The 20,403-nt window shown below is 34.1% G+C and overlaps 1 protein-coding gene across 2 annotated transcripts in view; it reads right to left on the minus strand.

Moving 5' to 3' along the window:
- Positions 1 to 235: 235 nt before the first annotated feature.
- The window catches only part of LOC100377473 (septin-7-like), a 38,669-nt gene continuing 18,501 nt past the window's right edge, over positions 236 to 20,403 (minus strand). The window contains exons 3-12 of one of the 2 annotated variants that reach the window (XM_085500236.1): positions 11,074 to 11,174; positions 10,300 to 10,434; positions 8,727 to 8,844; positions 8,151 to 8,276; positions 7,563 to 7,610; positions 6,654 to 6,750; positions 6,235 to 6,400; positions 5,549 to 5,696; positions 4,739 to 4,884; positions 236 to 3,997 (exon numbers count right to left, since the gene is read on the minus strand). In XM_085500236.1, the coding sequence (XP_085356362.1) occupies positions 3,943 to 3,997; positions 4,739 to 4,884; positions 5,549 to 5,696; positions 6,235 to 6,400; positions 6,654 to 6,750; positions 7,563 to 7,610; positions 8,151 to 8,276; positions 8,727 to 8,844; positions 10,300 to 10,434; positions 11,074 to 11,174 (1,140 nt within the window). In that variant the 3' untranslated portion in view covers positions 236 to 3,942. The remainder of the gene's footprint in view (positions 3,998 to 4,738; positions 4,885 to 5,548; positions 5,697 to 6,234; positions 6,401 to 6,653; positions 6,751 to 7,562; positions 7,611 to 8,150; positions 8,277 to 8,726; positions 8,845 to 10,299; positions 10,435 to 11,073; positions 11,175 to 20,403) is intronic. The other variant, XM_085500237.1, reaches the window with a different exon arrangement.

Consider the following 20,403-nt stretch of genomic DNA (forward strand, 5'->3'; position numbering starts at 1 on the left):
GGCCTGGTGAATCAGTACGTAAATGCTAAAATGGCACGATTCAGTTACAAAATTGACCAGAAACTTTTTTTTTTCTGCAGAAAATACTTTGCATTACCTTATTTTCACTGAAAACTGGGTCAGCACAATTTTCATGGATTTGTTAATGAACACCGTAGGCATGATACACTGGTTTATCACAAGACGATGATGCTTATTATTCACAGTTGCGACATTAGCATGAAATATCACTCAATATCAATAAACAGTATTTTATTACATACCATTTTACGTGTGCTAGAAAATACAAATCATATGGTATAGTTTTTATCGCAGCAACAATACAATAACAGACTTGGATATTTACTCTAATGGTGCAACAACTTTCAAAAATGCATCGACAGAAGGCCATTATTTCTGTCAGTTATTGCGAACTATCAGTGGCCATAACTGCAAATACACTTCCATCAACGCACGAGTAGCATAAATTAGCATATAATTCGTAAGCACACTTCCATCAACGCACGAGTAGCATAAATTAGCATAAATTAGCATATAATTCGTAAGCGTAGTTGCATGAAGATGCAATTACTTTGTAGCACTCAAAGTTGGTCATGTGATACATTCTCTTGCGGCTTGTGTAAACAATACTGTAAAATACTTTATTTTCACTAATGGGATGATTCAGTGAAAACAAGTCATTGTTAATGACATAGTCCCCGTTGAAATTAGGGGGAAATAAAGTATTTTACAGTAGTAGCCGACGACCTCACTTCAACCAGCTCTACAAATAAGTGATATAAGGTGTCAGCCTTATAACATCCCTTCAGAGTAAATTAATTACCATTGAACAGTTCAGCAAAAATGTTTTAAACACATGGGCCATGCCATCAATGGAGTGAACAGAAAACACAACATTATTTAACTTTTCAGTGCTGCGATTTATTCAGATGTTAATTCCAATGGCAACAATGAGTTTTTAGTTTTCAATATTTAAAAAAGAATATTTATGGCAACCCACACAGCTGGATATCATGTTCATCTAACAAAAGGAAACTACTATAAAATTTGGTAATACGTACACAACTCAGCACTGACAGTCAAAATTAAATCTATTCATTCAAATGCCTGTTTTAAGTGTCGGGAGTTATGTTTTTTCTATCTGAAAATAACATAAAAATACACGCAATACAAAAAAAAAAACTGTACAAGAGATTTGAAAAAACTTAAAATATTTGTTAATCAATAAAAATAACACCCCCCTCCAAAAAAAATAATTACTGCAATACAATCCTGCCTTATATTAATGACACCCTCTTGCGAAATTAATCAAGTGGTGAAAAAAAGTACACAGGTGATTAATAACTGGTGAATTATCTTTGCAAGATACATGCACCAAATATGGATACCAATGATGTCACTTATTGACATGGCGCCCTCACAGGCTGCCTGAGAATGAACTCAGAAACTGGGTCAAAACACTACAATAAAAAATTGAAAGATAAATGGCAGTCATAATTTACAGGGCTATGGAATAAATTGCAAACATTTTCTCTTGAACAATACAAAAAAGATCCATTCTATTACTACAAATTTAGAATGAGTGAAACATTCTTGTTTCTATTCAGCATTCAAGCTGCTATGAATAAGCTCAGTAAAGTACTATCATTCCATTAGAAGTACAGTAATTCAGTTTTCACAAATAGTATAAGTATAATGTAAATTTGGCTTAAATTTCTTAACACTTTTAAATGTGGAAGGAGTCTAAATGTCGCAAATAACACAAATAGTGATGACGGATTTCAATCTGAGGAAAACTGCACTATGACCTTACAAATTGCATTTAACCACTAATAAATTCCTAACAGGGGGTAGTATTACCTGGACTTAACTAATAATACAATGTCTAAAAAGACTAACTAATCCTTTAGAGGGGACATTTAGACAAAAACATTAGAGAGAAAGTGATTTAAAGCATGACAACAAAAAACACTTTCTATGTTTTTAGATTTAAAAAAAAGACACTTAACTAGTATACAGGGAAACTTATGCATACAACCAGTGCATTAAGGAATTTACCTAATTTCAGTTTAAGAAGAATCAAATTGAAAAAACTGACATGGTTATATGAAATTTACAAAACATACTCAACTCTGATAAACTGTAATGTGAAATTAGTCCATAATTGGTTATAAATAAAAAAAAAAATAATGTTTGGCTACAACAAAGGGTGAATGTCAGCTGTAGAAGCAAGTATTCAACTTATACCAGTACTAATACCGGGGGGTATGTTGAAGAATTGAATAATTAATAGAATCATACTTACCCAAGTCAAGTCAATGGAATCTTGTATTCAAAATAGGGGATACAATCTTACACATTAACTTAAATAATACAAATAACTGACAAATCAAAATGGTTTACTAACTACAATAGGAAGGATTCACAAGTACTGCAAACGTTGATTGTACAGCAGCGTAGTACCAGTAAAGAACCAAAAACAAAGTGGAAACAGCAAGATGTATCAATAGTAATGCCACAGAATCAGAATATACTAGTGTTATGAAGTGCCTACGAGTTATAAAGATTAAATCTACATGGAGATACATCAAATTGGAAGCAATTCTAAACTAAGTATTCAATTTCTTTGATACTATATATGGAAGATAATCGATTATAATTCGCAGTAAAATGCTATTCCTAAATGCGACAAGCACTCTCTCACTTTCACACAAAATAAAACATCAAAGGGAAGGAATAATATTTTAAGCGAGTATTGATAGCTGAGTTCAGACACCAATTCAGGATCTAAGACTCCCAACACACAGAGAAAGAAAGTAATAAAGTCTCTATATCGATGGCTAAATTGGAATTAAATACAGCAGCTTGCTGAATAGATTCAATAAACAAAATGTAAGTTTGAGTCGAGCAACAAACTCAAATAATTATTTGGACCATTAAGAATATGACCAACAATTAAAGTACCACAGTAGTGGTACAGTATTCAAATTTCATCAAGGTGTATGCGTCTCATGGGACCCACATCAAATTTGACACGACGCGATACCTGTGGTGCTTTATTTGATGGTCATCCCAACAAATTTTGAGGTTGGTGCATTATTAATTTAACAGTTGAACAATTAACCAGATAATTTAGATGTTGAAGACGCGTTTGAAGTTTGCTAGTGAGAATAGTATATCATAAGAACACATTGTCTGTGAGTACCCCTTCCCTTCCCTGAGAATTAACTCAGTTACAATATCTGAATTATTCTGATAATAATCAATGCAGCTCGCATACATGAATAATTAACACAGTTCTCGAACTGAAGCGACAGCAGCTGCAATTTCTTTAGTATTTTTGCAATTTTCTACTCTATAAAAAATACATTTTCGTCTCTACATATTGTCACAAGTTTATGTTTTCAAAGGATGAAATTATAATCAAGTCTCCCTGTTGAGTTGTGTCCTGGATGTTCGAAAACACCAATAAAGCTATTTCAGAGTTCAAGTTTAAAACCCCCTCGTGAAAATGTTCAATGCAAACAGTGCAGCACAGAATATCACTGAAAAAAATAATAGCAATATGCTTGCGAGTGAGAAAAATACTCAAACTAAATTGTTATCATTTAATGCAAAGTTTCATCTGCTGTGTCTGACTGAGTCGTCTTTGACTGCCCACACACTATCAGAGCATGTTGTCACATGTGTAACCATATCATTAGGTGAGAGCACACCTCATTATTTGGTAGTACATCACATTTTTTTTGTCATGCTACAACATGCATTGGGACCTTCTACCCAGTGTATTGTTATCTCTACAGTAGTTCTGATATAAAAAAAAAATGGATGACAAAAGATGTCAATTCAACTGGACATAGTACGTTTCTTTTATGAATTCCCAGTGTTATGGTATTGATGCTGATCAGACTTTGAGTTTACCATGGTCCCCGTCTGGGATCCTCAAAACAGAGAGGTTTTCTTCTTTTCTTTGCCTTTTTTGTTCATATCTAGTGTTCTGTTAAGTAAAACGGGAATAGTATTTATACACACATGTACCAAGTATCACTGGCTGGTTCATAGCAAGAAAAAATCACCCCTGATAAAATTTTTCCCACATGAACTAGCAGCAGTATTGTTCAAGGTTTTTTACAAGAGAAAATAATGCACATCTCACAACTGTACTGACGGTACCCGAGGAAAAGGATTCCAAGAATAGGAGAAAAGAAGCTGCCTGTCAGTCTGCTGTTAGCAATGCACATTTCAATTAAAGAACTGAAGATATCATTAGAAAATGAACAATATGTATCGTATTCAAAGCAATCAGACTTGCGGTTTTTAACAAGCAGTTGAAAATATCACTTTTTACCAAAAATGACAAAAATATTCACCAAAATTAGAGAATTGAAGATGTCATCATGAAATGAACAAATCTAAGAGAGATCTACCCAAGGTACATATACACTAAGTATCAAAGCATTCAGGCTCGTAGTTTTCAAGAAGAAGTCGAAAAAGTAAAACATTTACACGTACAACGACAACAGACAATCGCTCATATGATAAGCTCCGCTCGACAAAGTCGGCAGCGGAGCAAAAAACTTGTAGGTGCAATTTCACAGCCTAAATTAGCATTATATGCACAATATATCAATATGGAAGTAATTACCAACATAAATCTAAAATTACACTTTGAGGTCATCGTAACACCACATGAAGGCATTTCACTGATTTTTATTCAGTGTTATGTCAAAGCACTTACTTGGCATTGTCCAATTGCCTCCTTTTCAATTCATCTTCTTTTTGCCTAAAAGCTTCTTTTTCTTTTTCAAATTGACGAGTTTTTTCTTCTAATTCCTTTTGCTGTCGGTTTAAACTGATTTTCATTTGTTCATACCGAGTTTGTAACTAAAAGTGAAAAAGATATGATTTAACAATAGTAAAAGATAGAGGTTTTAAGTGAATCAGGATTCAATTTATACAAGGTCCGTAATAACCAAAATTATTGAATTAGAACTGTGTCTAAAGTTGCATTCCCACTTTGCAAATCACCTCCCACGGATTATTGAGAACATCATGAGAAATGATAAAAATCTAAATCGGTTTCTATATCACACTGAAGGTCGCAGTTTAATATCACCAAATCAAGAATTTTTTTATTGTTGTAATCACTCATGATTATGGATTTTAAAAGACTTTTAAATTCAATTCCAGGACTCGGTTAGATAAGATTTCACATGAACAGTTCAAAATCAAAAGCTGTTATGATGTTTACATGGGTTAGTGAGAGGATTTCTACAAATTATACAATGATTACGACAACTCTGATTGGGTGCATGTTTTAGAGTTCCTGCCAATCAGATCTATGTATTTTTACAGGTCAAATACGCGACATCATAGTAGAATCATGCACGAGGGTCATGTTTACACGTTGAGTTTGCAAAAGCATGCAATTGGAACAATGATCCTTGTTATGTACATCAAATAGTTCTCGCGACATAATGGATTATTCAAATTAGCTGAAAACTTAAAATCATTTCAACAAACAAACTCAACAAGATCAACAACTTACATCTACTTCTGAATCTTTTAATTTCTTTCTCTTTTCTTTGACTTTCATTTCAAACACTTGTTCCATCTCAGCTTCCATCTTTTTCATCTTAGTCTGATGTTCCCTCTTTTCTTCTTCAAACTGAGACATAGGGTTCTTTGATGATGCTCTGTGGTGAAAGGACACATGTTAAAACTCTTGTATATCCACAAATCAGCCACTGCCTAACATCTTTTGCTTGACTCCCTTCCCACATTCTATTGTCATCTTATATAACCTACCTGAAATTAGTCCTGTTTTCAATCTACTCGCAAATAATAATTTGAAAGTTAGCACAGTACAAATTTGATACTCTTATAACAGAAATGGTTTACAGCAAATAACTCTGATTAAAATATGTGTATACTGAAAAAAATTACTGGAAAATCTGTATTAGAAGCCACATCCCTAATAGAAGTCGCACCCATTCTTTTTTAACAATTGGGGATCAACAATTCAACATTTCTCATATTTGTAGATGCTCTAATAGAAGCCTCATCCCCTCTGTTGCATTGTACCATTTTAATAGAAACCGCATCTTCTAATATAGATTTTACAGTTTTTGAAAAAATAATTTGCATTGCAATGTTCTTAATAATTTGTGTTTCATTTTGAAACAAGATACTAAGTCCTATTTAATCATGTAGAAAGAAAAACTTGTTACTTACTTGGCCGCTCGAGATGGTTTTTGATCTCCTGACGTGACTTGTGTTAATTTCCGACACCTGAAGTTTTCATAGTGTACATTATTCGTTACATCTTTCAAATCTTGCATATGTGTTCGCAGCAAAAGATTCCGGAGAGTGACAAAATCACTGTGTTCCAAATTTTCAACTAGAAACATCAAGAAATTATTCACATACAGCATTAGTTGTAAAAATAAATACCCCCTATCATCAACCTGAAATTTTACTCATTCTGAACTCTAGGGGGCAGCCTTTTACTACACAGAGACTAAAGCTTGACATACTCATTACAAACACCCCCTTGACTTCATGCTTTAGAAATAATTTTCAAAAGTTCAAAACATTGTAACACAATCAATAATAGCAACATGAATAATTTGAAATGAAAAAAAAATACCTACCTTCTACGATACCCCAAGGGTACTGCCTGCCTCGGACTTTCTTACCATTTACTTCTAAAACTGTATTACTACCAACCACTGCAAATGGAACTCTATCCTATGTAGAGAATAGGGACAAAATGAAAACTATGACTATGTGAAAACTGCTGATACAACACTGGCGGATCCAGAAATTCGGTACGGGAGCGCACACTCCTATTGATGTGGCCGAAGTAGACCTCCAGTGGGCTGGGTTTGTCAATTGATTTGTCAATTTTTTTTTTTTTTTTTCACGGGTTGAAGGGGGCACGCCTCCCCTAAATCCATGCGTGTACAATGTACACATTGCTTGATGTAATGCAAAAAAAAAAGCCTTCTTCCAGTGGAGAAGATTTCATCAAGTTCAGATAACCCATCTTGATTTGTTGAATATACTCAATAAAGATGAAAACTGGTGCATGTCAAAAACAGATGAATGAAAAAATAAAGGGAATAAAGGGGTAAAGTAGCATTTTAGTTTTCTTAGGAATTGCGGGAAAACAGGGAATGAGAGTGGGGACAGATGCTCATACTTGACAAAAAATAAACAACGATGGCATATTTCAAAGGAATCAACAGTATAGAACATTATATATGCCAGGGAGTAGCCAAATAAAAATCGTGTTAAAAATATACTGAAAGGGGAGGGGGAGGGGAGGGGAGGGGAGGTTTTGTAGGAGGAGCAAAAAGCAACCTGAAGCATCCCTTAATAAACACCTCACACAAGACATGCAACAAGCGATAACAGCAGCACATGCACTATAGTTAAGTCTAAGCAGCAGCAGCAGCTAGGAAAGCAACATCAGTACTCTTGGTTAATTTTACATATTATGAGTTTTAATCTGATTAATATCTACGCTACAGCGATCACGGTTACTATTTAGTAGATACCTTCATAGTTGTTTTTTCTTTTTCTTTGTCCTTTGTCTCAAATCTCCGCTATATCAACAGAAATAAAGCAATCTGGAGTTCATACAAGACTAACTAGAAGGGGCAATCAATTGCGATAGTAATTGATAAATCACTCAAACCTTTGCAGTAAATACAACAGACAACTTTGACATGTGCATTTGCAAGTTTTTTCCAGCATTCAATTTTTAGGTCCTTTAAAGCATCTTATTATTTAATTTAAGAAGAGAGACACCAGCAATAGAAATACAAGTTCAAATGATGTCTGCTGTTCATTGCCTTTATTGGCATTTGAAACAACAAACAAAGCTAGCAAATAATGATAAGCAAATTAGATAAACGAATCCATTAATAAAATTAAAACATTCACATGCTGAAGCAACAACAAAAATATTGTAATGGCATCCACTGGCAACTGAAAACGAAAAGTCGTACATAGTTGAATTATAAATTAGAACAAAAACTTGAATAGAAAATCAGGTAGAGAAAAAGCTACTGCAAAATGTTTACAATTTAAAGGGCATTAAACAATAACACTATTGTGAGTTCAGTAAATTCATATTTCTTTACCTTAAAACTTGGGGCTTGTGGTACTGGTGTATTTTTAGCATTATTTTCTTTGTTATCATCTTCATCATCCGGCGTGTCTGGAAATTCATAAATCTTGATTTTATTTTCTTCTATGTCTTTCATGATCTTCAAGAAAAGAAAAGAAACGGCTGATAATAAATGCATTGATTGCGTGACAACGCTCGCATATAAGATTTTAGGGTGTCCAGTGCAAACTGACTAAAAAAAAGATGATAATATTGAACAGCAAATGTTCATGTAGTGTTATCTTGAGTGAAAACTTTCTTTCACCAGCTAGACAGCGCCATCTAGTGGCCATAATCAAAAAATTCAATCTGAACACCTATCATCAACTGAATCAAAATAATGTAATAACGATGTCCAACATAATAAACATCATCTATAAATAAAACATCTAGCACATTAACAACAAATATCATGTGAACTAACACCAGTCATTTTAACAAAGCAATAAGCTAATAGATGACTGTATAAACCCAAGGCAGATAGAAACGCGTGTTCTACATCACACTGTCAAAGTCATCGTATACAATTCACTGATGAACACCATCATACCTGTTTCTTGAACTGTTTACATTCTTCTGGTGTTAGAGTGTCTGCTTTGGAGATTAATGGTATAATGTTGACCTTCTCGTGAAGCTTCTTCATAAATTCAATATCTAATGGTTTTAACCTGTGAATATGCATAGGGTAGGATATGTCAATACAGTGAAGTGTTGGGGTAAACCATATGCTTGGCATTTCTCATCAATATTAATGATGGATGAATGACCTGGGACATCTAGTGTTCTTTAGTTTCCTTGTCTATTTCAGATTTTTTATCATCAGATTTTTGTTTATGGAACAACAAAACAATCCTTCAATAGTTGACAATTTGCTTCAATTATGTTGTTAGATTTTTGTTTATGGAACAACAAAACAATCCTTCAATAGTTGACAATTTGCTTCAATTATGTTGTTGCTTTTGTTTCAGAGGTTCATACACTGATTTGGGTGTTTTACATATAACTTAACATACATGGCATCACAAACTATGAAAATTCATTATCCACAATTTGGTTGGTACATGAGGAAATACATTTAGTGTATAATACTTTTTTAGGCAAAAATATATACCGGTAGTTTGCATTCATGTAAAAACCCGCACTTCAGAATAAAGAACTCCTGCTGCTATTACTTAAGCAGGTGAAGTGTTCTAAACGGGTAAAATACACATAGTTGTTAGAAGCAGGATGATGATAGCATATAAATGAACTTGTAGCTTAGATTAAAGTGCCTGTGAAAGAGCCCGGGTCCTACGTATGCATTTTATACATGTTTTGGAAGTTGTTAAAATAATTATTTGGTCTTTCACCATTTTGTGGCCATTTGAAAATTATAATTATAAAACCGCAACCTTTCCTTTATAAACACAAGAAAACCTCCATCTAAAGGAGAGAGTGTGTATGACGACAATTTTGAAAGGTCAACCAGGAGTTCATTGCAACCACATATATAAACATTCCATGACATGGTGTGTAAATGCCATTTTTTATTGGTCAATTACTTGACTTGGTGTACATCATTTAGTGTGAAAGATCACATGATATTTTACTACTGCAAGTTTTTACTATTCTGAGTAAGATATATCCTTGAGAACCATAATGGCGACATTGTTTCCTTTTTTTCTGACATTTGATAAAGGAGTTTTACTTTGAGACAAGTCAGAAAGCTAGGAACAATCAAATGCGACGGGACATAGGTGTGACTAAAACTCATTCAATTTTACTCAAATATTTTTTAAATGTCCACTTCAGTACAAAATGAACCAAAACATGTCATACATGAGTTGGTGGGTCTTTTACAGGCACTTTACAGAGTTAAATAAAACAAAATTATTCAACTCCCTCGGGCGAAATGGATAATCCAGCAGAGAATTTGTCAATATATGGTGAAAGATCATTAAAAGGTTGGACTAGACACATAAAAACACACCATCTTTAGGATTGTTGGACTGATTTAATTTATAGAGTCATACTGATACAGTTCATCTTCAGTACCCTGTCAGACACATAAGGATTCTTGTGTCAACCCATCATATTATAGTGGGACAGTAGTAAAAACTAACTCTTTAAATAAGAACACTTACCCATGCCCTGTCGGCGCTATAAAATAAAGACAGCAATGGACTCTGTTATCTGGCATTGTGCGTCTATTAACTCTGGATTCAGCATTTAAATAATCTTCAAATGTATTGTCAATATAGTCTGTGACAGGTACCCAGCTGAAAGAAAAACACGCAATACAGAGTTTACTGTTTATTTTTTCTACTTTTCTATGAAATTTTCACGTTGAAGATGATCATAGCACACCAGCATCCACAGCCGACTGACATCAAACTTTTCAATTTCACATAGAAGCTTATATAACATCATTGCATTCTATTAATTTAGCAAGAAAGTATGATGAAACCTGTGGGCGAAACAATAAGTGGCTAATTTACTTTACTAGGTGCAGTAATCTTGTGCATACAAATATTAATATTTAACAATATGTTAACAATATTTATTTATTCTATGAAGTATAAATACTACCATGGCTCATTGTTCACCAGCATCTTTGGGGAAGCCAAGCATGCAAATATATGCCAAGAATTATAGACTTATTAATATTGATGAACTGTGAGTAACTATTTTCAGACTTAATATCAATTTATTAAGCATTGACAGCAGCAAACATTCTTGAGAAAAGCAACTAACATTAATTTACTTTATTAATCATCTAGGGTCTGACTAATCTGACCTAAAGTAAGTGGTTACATCCGCTTTGAATCTGAAGTTTGATGACATGAAAATGAAGGATTGTGTGTAAATTCAAAATGTGTCATGAAGGATGTTTGCAATCACAGTAATAGTCGACTCACCAATTACTATTATCAACCGCATCCCCAAATCCAGGTGTATCTACTATTGTAAGCTGAAGCTGAACACCGCCCTCTTTGATTAAAACTTTTGATGTGTCCACCTGCAACAAAGAAACAACACCACTTGTTTATTATTATCACAGTATTTTTGAATGAACAAAAACAAACCAAAGTTTGAAGAGAAATGAGCACTTCAACTAAGAATGATATTTGTTTATCTAAAGTGTAAAGTTTATTTGAAGTGTTTTACATTATGTTGCTTGTTGGTAAAGAGTTTCCTACCGGTCACTGGTAGCATAGTGGTTGTCGCATCAGACTCATGATCGGTAGACCCAAGTTCAAATCCTACCTTAGGCTGAACATCAAAAGGGTCGACCCCTACCCTGGGTGAGTGTACCACAGACTCAATGGGAAGGCCAATTCCATTGGCCGAGATTCATTCACTAACAAATGCGACTTTGGGGGAACCTTGGTTAAGGTCCGGGCCTGGTTGACGCCAGGATAGCGCATTACAAATTGCCATTTGACAGAGATATGGCCACACAGCCCTGTCATGTAGTCCCAAACATGAATATGACTTCTGTGGCGGCAAAATGCACTATGTGTCGTCACTAGCACTTGCAATTTGCACATAAAAAAAAAAAATAGTCAGGAGAGACAACAGTGACACTCAATGTCTGAAACTGTCACCTGGCACAAAAAATATTTAAAATATATATATAAAATATATATCCTTTTCTCAAAATGAGAACACAGCACAAATGTGTATAGGTACAGACGATGAGTCCTCCCCCCCCCCCCTTTAGTCTATGGTCTAACCACACCACACCACAAATTTGATTGTGAAAACCATTCATTGACCATTTTAATATAATACTGAATAATTACAGTGACCACTGAGACTAGTGTGAATGGGGTGTGATTTAGTAAATTATGCTTCCATTGACCTGATCTGTTGACAACCGTGAATAATGGTATACTTCCTCACACTCAGTTTACCTTTCAAATAGTGCGAATTACAATTTTTTTAAAAAATCATTTTCGCTGAAATCAATGCCAACTGATTGTTTTTAAACATCGCAGTAATTCATTTTACCATTTTGTTAAAAAAAATTACTATCATCAGTATTCATGGAGAACTGTGTCAGTACGATACAGCATTCTCATTGAACCTGTCAAGTTAGAGGATGCTGTCAAAGGTTAAATCGTGCAAGAAAATACATGGTGGAAATTGCTTTGGATCAAGTACAAGCAAAAACATTCAACATCAAAGATAATGATGTAGATTTTGTTTCCTGACTGTTTAAAAGTTTCTTCAGTACATAACGTGCATATGAACTGAATTTTAAATAAATCTCAACTATAATAGCATTTTAAGCCGGAAAGGGGCTGACACACACCATTTAATTTAGCTGTTATGGTTGCTGAATTACCTCTTAGCACAAATAAATTTGATGCAAAAATAAAGCATTCTACAATACAGAAAGTAATTAAGAATCTAAACAAGTGAAATTTCAGGTTCAAATATAAATAGAGACTTATTCTTATAAACCAGTCTGAGAGAAGAGGGTGCCAGATCTTTTATAATTTTGACTCTGGTATAAATGCAATGTTTGTAAATACCAATTGAACTTTCTACAGTGATTGGCGCACGTCATTCAAACAGCAGGCTAGCCAATAGCATGTGCTGCTAAATATGCAGACAAGAAATGTACAGTCAAGATTACAAACATGCATCTTTGATTAAACATACAGAGAGAAAGAACTTGTCATTATTTTATACCATTGGACATAAAACAACATAAAAACCACAAGCACGAAGTCAGACTAGCAATGTTATTCCAAGAAAGATGAAGTCGCTATTACAGTAAAAACACCAAAACAAAACAAGGCCTCTTGTTGTGAATCAGAAAAAAACTAAATACAGAGTAGAATAATAACTGAAATCTCTTCATCTCTTTATGAATTTAAATAAACAATTAGTAACTTGGGCATTATTAATAACATTTACATTCGTGCATAACGACTGAAGCTCATTAAGTACACCTTGGTAACGGAAATATTGTGTTTGTTATTCAAGCACTTTAAATTCATATGTAATTTTAATCTTGCAGTACGCTTCTACTATATCAAACAAACTGAAGAAAATATCACAAAGTATGCACAAAGGCAGTTTGACGATTTTATTCATTAACGCTTATAGTTGGAGGTAGATGCAATCCCGTATTGCCCGAGTGCATACTTTGCAGTATTCTTGTGATAACCTATAAATAAACCTATAAATCTTTTCCTGCGTTTAGTCATAATTAAAGTACCAGCAAAAACTATTTTACAAGATTCGTGCAAACATGAATGTTTGCGTTCACTGATGGGATTCTATTTCCGGCATTCACTACATTGCTCCTTCGTAAGCGGTAAACAAAAAAAGTATTTGAATGTGACGTAAAATGAGACATTTACATATTCGAACACGTCAGTACATGGTTTTACAGATGAATGAATTCTGTATTATACATCTACATTGTAGATGTATAATACAGATGCATAAATTGCTTTAATTTCAATTTTTTCTGGCAATTTTTTGGTAAAGAAAATAAGGTCTGTGGTTGAATGAAATTTTTACACAAATGTTCAAATTTTCCACTAAGCAATGGTTACATTGTTAATAATCAACTGGGGATTTAATAATTAATTCTGTAAGCATTTTTCAGTCGCTAACCATAGACTGATAGAGACATTGCAATGACCATCATTCAAGAAGTCAAACAAAGGATTGTCCTTGATGTCATCTACAGATGCTATACTGATATCAAACAGCATACACTTGCATCTGTACTAAAGTCAATTCTATCTAAGTGCTAGTATATCACAACCAATGTCATCGCCTTGCACTTACCCTGTCAATATTTACAAAGTTCCAATCAATTTTTTTTTATTTTACTTTGACCTGATGATCGGCATAATTGTGACCCCAATCTTCCCAAACTGTAGACACCAAACAAGGTACCATACTTAAACAAATGCAGGATGATAATTTTAAGCACAAGTTTTAAGTAAAAGTGATACAAGACTCTGCAGTTATTATAAGTGATGTATTTAAACAGTTGTGGCTGTGTATTTGTGTACAGTACTTTATAACACTAACCCAACAATGCACTATGCCAATACAGTTGACCAGTCCACAACAAAAGATTTCTCCTTCTGTCAATATGAAAGTGTATCTGATGGCATGGAACGTAACAATCACTCAGCAAGGCTACATGTATTGTATCAAGATGCCATTTCAAATACTCTCAGAGGTGCAGATGAGAGTATTGTTGGCGAATGGGTTGTACATGTAGATTAAGGTGTGTCTAGTCAGGAATGTCCATTTAACAAAAGAAGTGGCAAGATCAAAGTGAAAATGCGTATAGGGCTTTATAATGATTAGCAGTGTTTTATTTTTGCAGTGAATTTGCACATTTAATGTATTAAATTTATTTCCTTCACACACCAGCGAATATCCTCGCAACATCCACTCTAATTGAACCCAGTGAATATTTCCCGTTCTACAGTCCTTCGAGTCAATGACCTTTCTGACTCGCATAAAACACTTCTGGGAGAGTTGTACTTATTGCCATCTGTCTGATAAATTTGCAATTGATTTGTCTCGCACCTGAATCTATCAGCTGGTTACATTAGTGTATTGTAGAGCAAAATAAGTGAAATATTTCCTAATTACAGTGGTCAAAACATTGGTTTTCAATTTCATAACATGCCTAGTAATAAAGCTGCAATCAACTGATGTGCTGACAATTGATGGGTTTCCTCACTTCACATGAAGGGATAATACCAGGGTACATGCATGCACGTCTATGGCTGACAGACAGAGGAATTACATACAATGACATACTATTAAGGTTAAGGTATGACTGTCATCAAAGTCTGTTATATCCTGTAGCTGGGTAAGAACACAAGTCTACAGGGATATTGAATGCCTAAGTTAATGAGCCAGCATTTCATTCTATAATTGAGGCAGCCTACAATACTGACAATCAAGACAAATGAATTATGACTGTTTTTATGTGTGATTTTTAGATCGTATAAAATTATTATTTTAATGACTTAAATGTACCATTACATCTAATGGTACTATGTATGGTAAAATGCTTTACGTTTGGTTGCCAGAAACACAAAAGTTTTCAAAATGAAGATAAATTATGTTACAAGGAAGCCATGTGTCAATTAGGGAGAAAGAATATAATGGATACAATCTTGTCACAGACAACTGTATATGGATATAATTATAGACATTTTGACAAAAACAGGAAATTAACATAGTCACATCACACGATGCCAACAAAGTTTTGTTTTCAGATACAATGATCCTGGTATAAATTGAATGAATTCCACAACACCTGTGTGTACTCAATCAATACTTACAAACTGTGCAAAATTGAGTCAGGAAGAGTTGCTGGTGGCATTAGAAGCATCATGGTAAATTTAATTATGTTGAAGATGCCATTTGAGATTCATGATTTTACTGTGTATGCTCTATTGGAAACGTACATGTATGAGCTCATTATGAAAAAACAGTGCAAAGTTTCATAGTGCATTTTCAATAGAGAGAATTAAAAAATTTTTTTGTCTATGGAGTCTATTGCAGATGCACTTTCAAACACTTGAGAGCAATTAGAGAATCAGAAACTAGGTTTTTTTTTTTAACACAATGAAAAGAAAAACCATCACTGTTTTGATATTAAGTCAACTAACAATATTCTAGTTCTTCAACTGTGCAGTGTTTCCTCCGATGAATAATTTTTATAACACATGGTTATCATATCATTTCTAAATTGAATTTATTATATTCAATAACATTCAATCTAGTACAATTAGAATACACAATCCAATGAACAGCTATTTACACCATGGTAACAACTGTTTCTAGGGTCAGTAATTCACTTTTCTAGACATGGATCATATAATAAAAGCCAGCTGAGTGTACAGACACAATTATCATCAATGAAGAGATTGATGCTAAAACTACATAGAACATGTGCACATTTGTGGCAGCCATTTTTAATTCCAATGGAAATAAACATTCGCTAGTTATATGCACTTAAAGTGGAGGATTGTTTTGACTCTGAGAATAATGATCACCTTGTTTAACCTTTTCATTGCAAATTCACAAAATAGCCCAGATCATAGTATGCACTTTCCTTCAAAAGATTGGGACAAAACAGCAAAATTTTTTTGTCAAAACTGAAAATTGACTCAAATTTTGTCTTTTTGGCTCTAAAATTCGGGTATTGAAAGAAGAAAAAAAAAAAAAAAAAAAAAAGTAAGGAATCAAGTTAAGTGGAAATGGAAACATTTTGGAGAAGTGAAAATTTCACTGGGGCTATTTGTCGCATTATCTTCCGCAAAATTTTATTCTCATGAAGAGAAAGTAAATCATGAAAAAAGTCCTGGCAGCCAAATTTTACAGCATATTTACAAGGAAATATGCACGACTGAAACAATGAATCCTAACAATAGAAATAAATCAGGCTACTTAATTCAAATTCATTCTAAAAGTAGACAGCGATTGTGTCTAGACAGAAGAATTCCCCCTATTAATAAGAGAACATAAATCATATCATTGAAACATGCTTCAGGGCAGATTATGCAAACTTAAGGGCATAAATAATTTGTTATTAAAGACTAATTGGTCTAGCCTTGACAAGTGTGAAATGTCCATCTGTAATGAGCACAATACCATTCGGATTTCAAAGTCAGTTACATACTTTGTAAAATTTCTTAATGTTATGTGAATGTTGCCTGATGAAATACAGAACTGTTAAAATTATATACACCGTAGAAACAGCATGAGTATCAGAGCTTATAACTAATGCGAAGTTACCCATTTTTGTGTGATAAATAATGTTAAAAATATCTTGGTCGTATGGAAACTGTGTGGTGAAAATTTAGGTGCACTAAGACAGTCAGATAGGGCATTGACGCAATTGCCTTGAATTTTTCATCTCTCGACTTTACCTCCACTCAATGGATAGTTTCTCCTAAAAGGCTAGATTAATTTTAATCTGAATAATTATATATGGCTGTGTTCCAGAGAGTTTGAGTGTGCTCTGTATTCATTTTATATGATTTGGCAATCTGAAGTTGGTGACACTTGTGTATATTAATGGGGGGGGGGGGGGGGCACTAGTGGATCATCAGTTGGCATCGAGTGCTGAATCATTACATCAACATAGAATATGCCGGATCATAACCCAGGATGACTAATAAAGTCAATAATTTAATAAGCAACCAAATTAAATATTTGGCCTGTTTCATCTTACAAAAATCCATATGCATATGAAGTTGTGTACAAAAATGTAGGTCCATGAAATATGAATGGTTAATAAAGTTTAATAATCAAATAAATGTATTGGTACTTTTGTCATGTTGCTAAATTATTAAAAATATTAACCAACCATTTTATTTTGACTGTAATGCTTACAGGACAGTGATTTAATACAGTGTAAACTGAAAGTGTTGTGAACTAGTAGTTTGCATATCCATGATGCAACCCAGAGCTTGGGGATATATTTGAGGGATTGGATGAGACATCAGGTGACATAAGCAAAGAGATGCAGAGTATAATTACTATGTACAATGTATGTATTACTGATTTCAATGCAAATATACCTATATATTATACAAGATACAATAGTGTCAAATTAGAATAATAGTTGTATTGCCTTGTATTGGAATACAACACTTTATCATCCTGATGGTCGTACATATTGACATCTTTGGAATAAGGCACATATTCAACATCAATGAGACTTTTTAGTTAACCCCCCCCCCCCCCCCAAATAACAAGAAACAAGCAGTTGTAATTGACATCTTGAAAGCAGTTTTAAGCGGGGGAGACGTCACCTGCGCATGCGTCGGATGGCCATAGCATGTCATTGTTTACAAAGAAGCGTCCACCCATGAGCTTTTGCATTTTTTAGCGCGTGTTATTATCGCCGCTTGGGGCTCAATTCTCCGTGTGCGCAGGTGACGACCCTCTCGCTTTAATGTAAATGCATTAACTGGGTTTCAATTTCTCTATTTCCACTGAATCAAATCCATGTAAATGAACGCAAGAAATAACAATAGAACTCGCCGTTTCACTGGCAAATTTCTGAACTTTTAATATGCACATAATATTAAAACAGGGAAATTAAATGATAGTGAAAATAAATAGTTTTACAGTAACATGACAAAAATAGAGACATGATATGGAAATGATAGTGATAGTGTCTTGGAAAGTGATAGAATGTACGACACTCGGGGATCATGTAAAAGGTTTATTGGATTTTATTGGAAGGGAGCCAACCTCAGTTATCCATTAAATGTTTTAACTGTAAAAAAAGCCTCAACTGAATAAAGTATTACACCACAAAGTATGTTGCATACTGTGGAATACTTTATTTTCGCTGGAATTAATTTTCGCTGAAAAGGCTTTTTGGGCGTTTTATATGGAATTTATTTTCACTGATTTTTGATGAGTTTAATGTGAAATATAGGAAAAAAAGTATATTCACTGGATTTTATTTTCACAGAATCACCCCTTCAGCGAAAATAGCGAAAATAAATTCCAAGCGAAAATAAAGTATTTTACAGTAGTAGAAGAACAAGCAACAGGGTAAAGTTTTCAGTTCAAATAAGACTAATTTCTGTTTACGATTCCATTAACTGCATTGGAACTGTCCCTCCCATTGCAAACCATCATTGTTTAGTCTTGGTGTAAACAGGGGGAAGATACATGGTAGGGAAGTTTCCTGCTGAACAATACTCGCTTGTAAATAAAGTAAAAGTAATTCCACTGTTTATACTTGAAGAAAAAAACAATCAAGAAACAGGAAGTGGTCATTAAAATATTTCTACAGATCATGAACTGAGGTTGCAAGTAAAACTGACCTCTGATTTACTACCATTTTATATCAAGTCTAGATTTCAACTGGAATGCATGAACGGAGTATAAGTCAGAGTATAAGTCGTGTCTGGGCCCAGTAGCTAATGAGGGAGAGTCTTTATTATGCTTGAAAATGGCACTGATGTGATTGGGATTGGACTGTTACGGAAATAGGATTTAAAATTAATGTACTAGGTATTAACATTGTTGTATGATATTGCTTATCAGTGAATTCTCAAATTCTGTGAGTAGAGAATGCAATGGGAAGCGGGGAGATCCAAGGAGTTATTACATTTAGATTTCCTATTACATCAAAACCCCATTTGTTTGATATTTCTAAATCTGGTGATTGAACCAAACTCATCGACGAAATACAAACTTCTAAATAAACACGCATCTACACCAATAAAATACCACCATGGTAGCACATATTGGAGGAATCATTGCACTTTTTGCATTATGTTACCCCCAGGAGGTCACCGATCTCTCCTATTCCCAGCATGCTTCAAGTTCTTCTAAGCAGCCTCAACTGTGTTCTGATAGCCCAATTAAACAGTACTCAGTTTATATTTTGACGAGAATTGCTGGTCTATGGGGAGTAGCCATAAAGAAATGTTCCGAAACAAAACACCAGCACTGTATGTCATAACTACAAACTATCGGTATATGCAATATAAATTTCAACCTTCCACATGGCCAGCAGCCACGTACTAACTAGCATCAAAGTTGAATATTATGACCACAGGGTATCATGGATGGATGAAGACAGATTGCGCTCTTTTGAAAAAATGTGGGGATTGTGTTCCTGATCCTGAATTGCTGAGTTCAATCCACATTTTGGGAAATTTGCAAGTCCCCTTTGTGTAGTACCACAGAATTAATTTTCAGTTCCTCGGCAATTTTTCACAGAAAACAGGGAATTTATGAAAGATTTATCACATCTTCAAATAGAAGGAAAAGCATGATGTATCTGTAGTGTGCTTAAGGCTTATGAATGTGTCAACATCAGTCAGACTGACAAAAGTTGGTTGAAAGTAATTACACAACACTGATCAGATCAACATAGCATGGCAATAATAGAGTTTGTGCTAATTCTTCAACATGACAGAATTATTGCCAACCTTTTTGAACCAAAACCTGTAGTTGGTTTACAATATTCCAGAACCTGGACAGTTAATAAAGGTGACAGCACTAATAATGATTAATTTGATAGCACTTTAACTGGTTAGTATCATTAACTATTATTAACCAAATTTAAGGTCCTTAAAATTTGTCATGATTAAAGGCTCAGTCATTTGCCTGATTGAATCCAAAACGAATCCACAGTGAATACAACCCAGACAATAAAGACAGATTTAATAAATTATAAACTTTATTAACTGACAGAGCCTTGGATACTCACA

This window comes from Saccoglossus kowalevskii, chromosome 6 (assembly GCF_978046115.1).
Source record: "Saccoglossus kowalevskii chromosome 6, keSacKowa6.1, whole genome shotgun sequence".
Taxonomy (NCBI): domain Eukaryota; kingdom Metazoa; phylum Hemichordata; class Enteropneusta; family Harrimaniidae; genus Saccoglossus; species Saccoglossus kowalevskii.